The 9665-nt window shown below is 52.8% G+C and overlaps 1 protein-coding gene across 1 annotated transcript in view; it reads right to left on the bottom strand.

The window, feature by feature from the left end:
- The window catches only part of AKAP8 (A-kinase anchoring protein 8), a 16846-nt gene extending 10003 nt beyond the window's left edge, over window positions 1–6843 (bottom strand). The window contains exons 1-7 of the mRNA XM_007460966.1: window positions 6825–6843; window positions 4257–4295; window positions 2807–2839; window positions 2002–2278; window positions 1069–1552; window positions 434–563; window positions 145–191 (exon numbers count right to left, since the gene is read on the bottom strand). Coding sequence (XP_007461028.1) covers window positions 145–191; window positions 434–563; window positions 1069–1552; window positions 2002–2278; window positions 2807–2839; window positions 4257–4295; window positions 6825–6843 — 1029 coding nt within the window. The remainder of the gene's footprint in view (window positions 1–144; window positions 192–433; window positions 564–1068; window positions 1553–2001; window positions 2279–2806; window positions 2840–4256; window positions 4296–6824) is intronic.
- Between the last annotated feature and the right edge of the window lie 2822 nt (window positions 6844–9665).

Raw genomic sequence — 9665 nt, forward strand, 5'->3', positions numbered from 1 at the left:
AAAAAAAAAAAAAAAAATCTACTCATGAGGTAGAGTTGAATCTACCACAGCAGCTGTTTCTGCCTCTTTGTAAGGAAGACACTAAAGTAAGGAAAAAATCCCACACTAGAGACACTGGAGATTGATCAGTAAAGGCGAACTTACACCCCTGAATTCTTCATCTCCTGACCGGAAGTCACCAGCTCCATCATCTACCAAACACAAAGGAATAGGTAAAGTCAGCACCTCGGCAGCTGGCCCACTCCCTGTTTTCACCTCCCAAACTTACTGTCCAGAGTGACTGCGCTTGTCCTGACTACAGTGGGGATTGTGAGAGTGCAGGTGACACACACGGCCCTTGAGTTCCTGTGTGTCCCCTGTCCAGACAAGCAGGCAGAACACCAAGCATGCAACTGACTCATACACAGCTGGGCCTACTGGCCCCAGGGCATACCGTTTTCAGAAAAATCTCCTTCACTGTCGGCCCGGGCTTGTTTGGTGTCTGGCTCATCGTAAATCTGCAACTGCTTCCGTTTCCTGCCCAAGCTATCTGGGCCGCAGCGATCAAACTCTCTCCGCCTAGGCTACAGACAAAAGCATATTCCAATGCGTTGCTTACTCGGACGGTTAACATACCCCAGAGAAATGAAGAACAAAGAGGTTGTAAGATCAGAGAACAAGGACAGAAAAGGTCTTTTCAGAAAGCAAAGATATACAACATGGTTGGATGCCCCCACCCCAACCAAAACACAAAAATTTTATGCTGAGTGAAAGAACCCAGACACAAAAGGCCAAGTATTATATGACTGCATTCATATGAAACGTCCAGAAAAAACAAATCTACAGAGACAGAAAGTACATTAGTGGCTGCCAGGGGCTGGGGGAGAGAAGAGGGAATGACTGCTAATAACAGAGGTTTCTTTCTGGGATGACAGAAATGCTCTAAAATTACGTGGTGGTGAAGGATGCACAATTCTGTACATTTTTACTAAAAGTTGAAGTGCATTTTAAAATATGAGTGAATCTTACAGACAAAGCTATTTAAAAAGAAAAGCAAATAAGGCAGATGAGAACTTGGCAAGGGCATACCCGATCTCTCATCCGGGTCTGTGACCGGCCACATCCGTAGGGCATAGAGCTGTCATAACCACCTGCCCCCTGCATGCCCATCACGCCAAAGTCAGGGGCCATGGACTGGGAGAAGAGGGAAGGTGGAGGCCTGCTGGCAGAGGGGCCTCCCAGGCCCCGCCCACCCACATAGTTCATTTCCGTCCATGGAGCAGAAAGAGGCTCAGAAGAGGCTGCAGGTGGCATGAAGGGGTCGCTGCGCATAAAGGCGCTGGGGTTGCTGCGGTCCTGGAAGCGGCCCTGGCCTCGGCCCCGCATGAAGTCATCAAGGGAGCCCCGCTCACGGGCTGGGTCCCGGCAGTCACTGTACTGACCACCAAAGCCACCATTGCGGTCGGGCCCCAGGTCAAAGTCATAGTCGTAGCTGTAGCTGGGGCGGTAAGGATTGTGCTCGGGTAGGCAAGGCCTGGAATCATAGGACTCGAACGACTGGAAGCGGAAGGAGCTGCAAAGAAAGCACAACCCATCACCACACTGTCCGGGCACCTTAATGCCTCCTGCAAAGCTGACTTCCCTATATTCAGAACAGCAAAGCCAAACCACCACGCATCCCTCCTAAATGCTCAGAAAATAAAACAGACCAAAATCCCTTTCAAACACTGTTGAAAAGGGGCATGAAGCCCTGGCCACAGGAATGGGGAGAGTCTGCTAGGCACCTGATACAGAAATAAGGAGTCTGGCATAGTTTAGCTAACAGTCATGCCCTAAGCCCCACCACTCAAGAAACCAGCAAGTTCTATTACACGCCTCGGCCCCAACAATGGCTCAATTTATCTATCCTACACTCAGGAGGGAGCTGGGGAAGAGCCCTCCCTGGAAGAGCAGGTGCCCACTCCCGTCTACACAAAGCCGGGCATGCGGGATCCCCTGGGAAGGGCTTAGGTCTATAATCACCTCTCCCGGTCCTGCATGCCCTCCCCACTGCCGCTGCTCCCGCCCCTGCCTCCTTCCTTGGACATCATGTCCAAACGCTGGTTGATCTTGGCAATGAGGGAGTCGGAATTGTCGGTGCACGGCTCTGGGCCATAAGAAGCCATATGCATGGCAGGGCCCCCAGGTGCCAGGCCATCACTGGCCTTGGTGGCCTCCCATGAGCCTGGGCCGTAGCTGTAGGTTGCTCCTGTGGTGACGCTGGTGTTCTGGGCACCATAATAATTGTAGTTTTCATAACCTGACAGAGAGAAGAAAAACTAAATCAGATCTCAGCAGCCAGAAGGCCAGCCCATGGTGGACAAGTCTGGGGAGGAGCACCCACTGCCCACAGAGAAGGAAAAGGGTCATGGGTCCAAGTGCTTCGGGCATTACCCCAACACTGCACAAGTCATCTGCCAAGAGGCAGCAGGAGGAGGGCAGGGGCATGGCCTCAACTCTGAGCAATGGGTTTTCTATACCAGATCCTAAGACTTGCTTCTCATCCAAAGCGAGAGCCCAGGAGCCCGCAGTTGGGACTACTGATGGACCCACCAAAGAGCTGCTGCTCCCAGAATACAACCACAACTCTCCCTACCCCCCCTATCCAGCAAGTTCCCCTGGAGGCCTGCCCCCCAGCCCTCCTCAACACCTCAGGCCCAGTCTGTTGAGCCTTCACAACAGCTGTGAGCACATCTAGGAGTGGAGTTGGAGATCCCTGCACTCCAGCCTCTCTAGGTAGCTGATCGGAGGCCCACTCACCCACCCATGGACCCCCAGAAGGGCCTACCTTGCCAACTGGCCACACCAGTTCCATATGCACCTTAGAAGAAACAAAAACATAGGAGTTTTGTTTGCAAAACAAAGGCATCTGAGACACATCCCCTCCCCCCACCACAGCCGGGCTGCTGAAGGACAGTTATCGCCTCATCCACTATGCACAGGCCAGGGTTGAGGGTGGCTATGTCAGTGCTCCAGGAGGCACCCTTGGCTGCCCATTATGGCCAGGAAAGGCTGCAGCCCACTAGCTGTAAAACCCGTTTCCTACAGAGCACTCAGCGGAGCACAGTCAGGGCTTCTCTCCTAAGCAAGCCTGATCTCCTCCATCAGGGCAACAGAAAGGACACAGCAGCCTTTTTCCAGGAAGCTTGTGCAGCGTGGGCCACCAGCCAAGAGGCCGCCCAGGCCAGGTCCCTAGGTAGAGAGCCCTTTAAAGTGCCAGTTCTCACCAGGAGCCAGAACTAAGGCACTGCCAACAGCACGGAGAGTGCACTGGTGGAAAATCATGTCCCTAACTCAACTGAGCAAGGGGTTGTCATGTGCCTGAATAACACAGACCTCCTCCTGGGAAACTCAGTGATGGGCAGAAAAGTCACCCTGCTCCCAGTGGTGCTAGGGCCAAGCTCCAGGCGCAGAAAACAAAGCAAACCCTCATCCCATCCCCTGGAACAGATGCTGGCAAAAAGAAGAAAACCTTGCCCACCAAAAAGCACGTTCTGGTACTTCAAACACACTTAGCACCATGATACAGACTCACAAGCAGGGTCAGCAAACGGGCCAAATCTAGTCCATAGCCCATTTTTTGTAGGGCCTGCAAGCTAAGAATGGGTTTTATGTTTTTAAATGGTCAGGAAAGAAAAAAAAAAACATAATCAAAAGAATACTTCGTAACATACGAATTTTGACAAAAGACACATCGTTTACACATTTGTCAAAACTCATAGAACTGTTTAACAGAGTTAACGTTAATATAAACTCTAAGCTATAGTTAATAACAATACATCAACATTGGCTTATAAATTATAACATATAAGGGAACTGTACTGGGGTGAAGGTAGGGGGAGTGTATGGAATTCTATGTACTATCTGCTCAATCCTATAAATCTAAAGCTACTAAAAAATAAAGTCTATTAATTATAAAAATCTTTAGTTATACCCTCGGCTATTTACTTAGAATTAAACAACAAAAGTTGTTAAAAAAAAAAGACTATTCCACAACACATGAAAATCATACGATATGCAAATTCCAGTGTCTTTAAGTAAATATTATCGGCACACAGTCCTACCTACTTGTTTATAAACTGTCTATGGTGGCTTTTGCACTACAGAGACCATGTAGCCTGCAAAGTCCCCCCAAATTTACTATCTGGCCCTTTACAAAAAAGGTCCCAGCTATGTCATGCTGGTGCTGGGGGGTGGGTAGCCCATGCCTCCCTGAAAAGCAGGTCCATCCCACTTACCCTGGGTGTTGGTAGGTCCAGCACTCCATGCCCCATAGCCTGTGAACAGAAGATCTGTGAGTTAGGGTCATATGTGTCATACCAGAGAACAAGTGCTTCTGAGATGCTCTGAGGAACATAAAGGAATCTCCTTGAAGGAGTTCAGTGCCAGCCTTACAAGAAGGCAGCACAACCACAACAATGTCTCCTTAAAAGTCATCCCACAGCTGGTTTTTGCATGATCACACTCCACCTGCCTGAGGTCAAAGCAGAAAAAAGAGGAGGTGGATGGGCTTCCAGGACAGTTCTGTCCATTGCCTGATGAGGGACCTTGACCTAAGCCTCAGCCCGCAGCTGAGGAAGACACAGAACCAGCCACCAGCTAGCTCATCATTAGGACACAGTCCCCCGCCCCCACCCCAAGCAGCCATAAGTATCCCACAGCTGAGAACAAACTTCAAAAATCTGGAGACAACAGCTGTGCCTCTCTAGGCCTCGCTTCTGTGTGACTCTGAACCATCCAATGCTCCGCTGGGCCTTGAAGTCCCAGGGCTTCAGCCTGGCCCTAAGGCATCTCTGTGGTGGCTCCCTCTGCCCCTCCAGACATTCCCGTGATAGCATCTGTCTAGCCCTGCTTCATCTGTGTCCCTGGAGCCTGGCACAGAGCTGGGCACGGGCAACCATTCATACCTGTCAAACGACTTCACCTTTACAAAGCCTCCTCTCTCTCAAATACATCCTTTCTCTCCTACCAGGACAACCCAAACCACTGAGTGCCTACTGTATGCCGACACATGACAGGCACTCAGCACACATTAGTTGTGACATTCAGAGAATGACATTCAGAGATGATGTGGGAGCTAAGGCTCAGAGATTAGGGGCCTTGATCCGAAGTCACCCTGCTGAAGGTTACGATCTCCCCATGTCACACAGCTTTCCACATCTGTGCAGCAGAAAGGCAGAGTAGTGATTCTAACAGCACCTGACCAACTGTGGGGCACTGGTCTAACTAAGGAGCATGTGGTATTCACATAACCTCACAATGACCCCTGAGATAGGTACTACTTACTCTGTCGTACACAGAGGCTCCAGAGGAGCCTCTTGCCCAGGAACATGGAGCTGAGAAGAACAAGGACCTGGACCCAGATCGAGGTGCCTCCTATGGCCAAAGAGTAACTCTCAAGCCTCAAAAAATCTTAGAAAATAACTCTAGATGGAAAAGCTACAGAAGGATTCAGGGAGGCCGCTGCATCTAAACCGAGTCTGAAAAGGTTTTTAGTAGGTAGGAAGATGGGCGGCGGGTGTGTGTGTGTGTGTGTGACCTCTCCTAGCTAAGGGCATGCATAAAGCAGGATTACTACTAGCTGAAAACTCTGGTAGGGAGGCAGGTAAAGAAGAGTGAGATCCAGTCACACTGCAGAAAAGACAGGAGTACCAGGTAGAGCCACAAGCACACCATGCACCTCAGGACCTCTCTGCTTCTCTGCAATCCCTGCTGCTGGCCTCCTGCTAATGCTGCCACCTTTCAAAACATGCGCCTTCGCGGCGGCAGCCATGATCAGATCGCTCGCTTCTCGAACCTCAGATACCTGAATAGGGATCTGCGCCGGGTCAAGCCCAACCCTGCATATTCCAACTGTTCCCTGCGGGCAAACGCGGCTTCCAGCATAGAGCAAAGGCCTCCCAGGAGGCTCAGATTCCAAAGACTGAGAGCAGATTGCCGTCCTGCCGCAGGCCCTGAAACCCAAGTCAGTAAGGGCACGTTCCCTCTCAGACAGCCCCTCTGGCGTTTCCAGGCCACCACAAAGGACTGCCTTAAGGAAAGCCCCCAATCTGTCACGACCCCAGAGCTCATCGGGTTTCCAAGCTTTGACCAAGATACCCCGCATCTGACCCTTAAATGTGTCGTCCCCGATCTGCACGAGCTAGGTCCGCGGTAGGCGCCCAGTGAGGCTAACCACTGCAGAGGCCGCACTAGGGCCCCGCTGCTCTGCACCGCGGGCCTGGCGGGGTCCAAACCTGCGCCGCCCATACGGCTTCCGGGACCGGCGCCCCAGGTCACGTGTGCCGCGCGGAGGCCCCAGCCAAGCCCCACAGGTCCCCGGACAGGCCCGACGGCCCGGAAGGAGGCAGCGGTTCCACCTCGGCCCCCGGCCGAAGACCCCGCGCCCCACAAACTCGCGCCATAGCTCCGCCCCCCGGCGCCGCCATTTTGTGGCGTCTTCCAAAAGGGACAGCAAGCCTGCTAGCGGCGAGGATCCGCAGGGCCCGGCCAACCCCGCCGGGGTTAAGGAACTGAAACTGCCCCAACCGCCTGAGGCGCCCCCCGAAGCCCGCCGCAGCGTCGGCACGCCGAAATCTGCCAACTTCCTCAGGCCCTGTCGGCCAATCCGCACGCAGCGCCCCGGGAGCGACGGGGCCGAGATCCAATAAGCTGCGCGCGCGCGCCCCTGCCGCCTCGCCGCAGGGCCGGACTGCGGTAACCGAGCTCGGGTGTAGTCCCCCGCCCGCAGCCCTCTGCGTGGCGGTGGCCCTGCCGCCCGGGCACCACCTGCCGGTCCCACCCCGCACTGAGTTGCCCACACTAACCTCCGTAGCCCTGCTCCATGTCTTCAGCTCAGCCCGCCAGCAGCTCCTTTTTCTCAGCCACCACAGGACGCATGCGCTCAACGCACTTCCCGCCGTCCTCTACTGGTAGACCAGACGCATGTGTCACCCCTTCCACGGGCTACCATTGGCTGGAGTTCACAGCGGGACCGCCCTTACCACCCCAGCTGGCCTTCCGGTTGTTGTGGATCGGGGTTCACAGCACCCTGGGAGTTTGGTCCAGACCGCGGTGCCTCGCTGCTCGCAGGCGTATCCCTTCTCCTCCCCGCCAGTGCGCAGGCGCAACCCACCCTTCCCGGGCCCCACCCGCAGGCACACACAGCCTAGCGGCTAGGTGCCGACACCCGCCCACGGGGACCGCGCCGCACATAGACAAAAGAGGAAGAGGTAAGATGGGAAGAACTTTATTAGACTCGGCTTGCAGCCTCGGCCACGCGGGCCCCGCCCGCCCCAGGCCCGGGTCATGGAGCGCGCCCCCCGCCCTCCTCGTCGTCGTCATCAGCCTCCACGTCCAGGCCCGGGATGCCTCGGATCTGCCGCTCCAGCGCACCGCCCAGTAGGGGCACGGCCGCCTCTTCGTCCTCCTCAGGGGGCGGCGGTGGGGGTGGGGACGCGGCCCCGGGGGCCGGCTCCGGGGGCACTGGGGGCTGCGCCGGCGCGCCCTCTGCACCCTCCGCGACCCCTGCCGCTTCGACCAGCGCCCCCTCATCCAGGGCACCGCCCTCGGCCTCCTCCTGTTCCTTCTCCTCCTCCGGGCTGTCGGTGAAAGGGTTCTCGCCCTGCGGAGAGGGGCGCGATACTGAAGAAAGGGAGGACCCGCGGGGCTGGGGCCGGGACCAGGGGCTGGGGCTGGGGCCGGGGCCAGCATGCCAGGGGCGTGCAGTTCACCTTCAGATAGCACTCCAGCTTCTTGCTGATTAGCTTGTTGTTGAGGATGCTGCGAGCCACCATGAGCGAGGACTTCTTAGACTGCTCCATCATGAGCTACAGGCAAGGCAGGCAGGGCTGCAGAGGCTGCCCCAGGTATCCAAAACTCCCCACCCCACCCCGCCGGATCGGGCAGAGACCACTCACACCCGCACACCTCTCCACCTCCACCTCGGGGCCCAGCACCGCCATTGACTACTACCAGATTGCGCAGTTCTGTAAGCGCAGCCTTGGGTACAAGCGTGGGTCCACTCTACAAGCATGGAGCCACGACCCGATTTGATATTTGCTCAAATGCTCCATCTTTCCATACCATACTTACTGTATGTAACTGATTACAGACATATGTCTTTACAGGTGTACTGCAGAAATCTGATTTGCTTACTTAAAAATTATAAGCAGCAAACAAATAAAAAAACCTACTAAAAACCAAATGTGCAACTCCTAACAAGGGGGCAAATGCCCTAAAATGCACGGAACTCTTTAGGATAAACAGGGAGGATATAAAAGCAGGAATACGAATGTCAATATATTTTAACGATATACATCCTTTTAATCCATAGGATTCCCAGGAGGAAGAATTATACCCCCAAATGTAAAGGTTGAAAAGACACACTTATACTCTGTTGGTGAGAGGCTCAACTGTTTATTTTCTGGAAATCAGTTTGATAGAATATATCAAAAGTAAAAATTTCTCAGTAATTCCTTCCCAGAGTCTAGCCTAAGTTTAAAATTGGAAACGTGCATGCACACTGATTGCAGTAGTGAAAAATTGGAAAGCACCTTAATGTTCTTCAGTGGAGAAGTGGTTAAGTATATCAGACATTCAAAAGAACAGGGACAGTGTGCATAGCATGCCGGAGCCTTTCCCTCTGGGAGGATTTATACCAAAATGCTACATGATTTTCTCGGTGGTGAGAATGAAGGCAACTCTTACTTCCATCATTAATGCAAGTAATGGTAATGCAAGTATAAAGCCATAAACAGGAAAAACAGGTAAAGCTATTTTTGGAGGGGCGGGGAAGCTGATCTCCAGGACCTCTACTCTACCCTAGCCACTCTATTATCACATTTCAGAAAATCATCTCACTTGCTGTTTCTCCTCCCTTTCCCCACCTTCATCTTTTTTTCCTTACATATTTTTCTCTACTACTTGGGGAAAATATTAATAGCCCTCATGCATGCTGAAAATGAAACAAGTTAAAGATACACAAAAGAAAACTGCCTACATATTGGTTTGTCCTTGTGGGGAATAAAAGGGATAATTGGTTCCAGTCACAGGTGTAGTTGTGGGTACTTTTAAGGTTTGGCACACTTACAAGGCTGTAGTAGAAATAGATATCCCATGGATATTACACGTTAAACTATGGGTTATCTGCAGAACACCCAGTCTCAATGTGCACATCGCTGACTACAGCTACAGAAGTGTTCCTTTAGCTGTGACCCAATTTACTCTGGATAAGAGCAAAAACGGTTCACATTCCATTATTTATAAAGTTACCTGCTGTTTGCTTTCATTATTTTTGCTATACTCATTATATTTGCATTTAAATGTTTTAGGCAACTTAAGAACGAATGTACAAGATGCAGTAAAAATAAATTGCCTGGGCTTCCCTGGTGACGCAGTGGTTAAGAATACACCTGCCAATGCAGGGGACATGGGTTTGAGCCCTGGTCCGGGAAGATCCCACATGCCGCGGAGCAACTAAGCCCACGCGCCCCAACTACTGAGCCTGTGCTCTAGAGCCTGTGAGCCACAACTACCGAAGCCCATGAGCCTAGAGCCTGTGCTCCACAACAAAAGAAGCCACTGCAATGAGAAGCCCACGCACTGCAACGAAGAGCAGCCCCTGCTCACCGCAACTAGAGAAAGCCCGCGTGCAGCAACGAAGACCC

This window comes from Lipotes vexillifer, unplaced genomic scaffold (genome assembly GCF_000442215.2).
Source record: "Lipotes vexillifer unplaced genomic scaffold, Lipotes_vexillifer_v1.1 scaffold469, whole genome shotgun sequence".
NCBI lineage: Eukaryota > Metazoa > Chordata > Mammalia > Artiodactyla > Lipotidae > Lipotes > Lipotes vexillifer.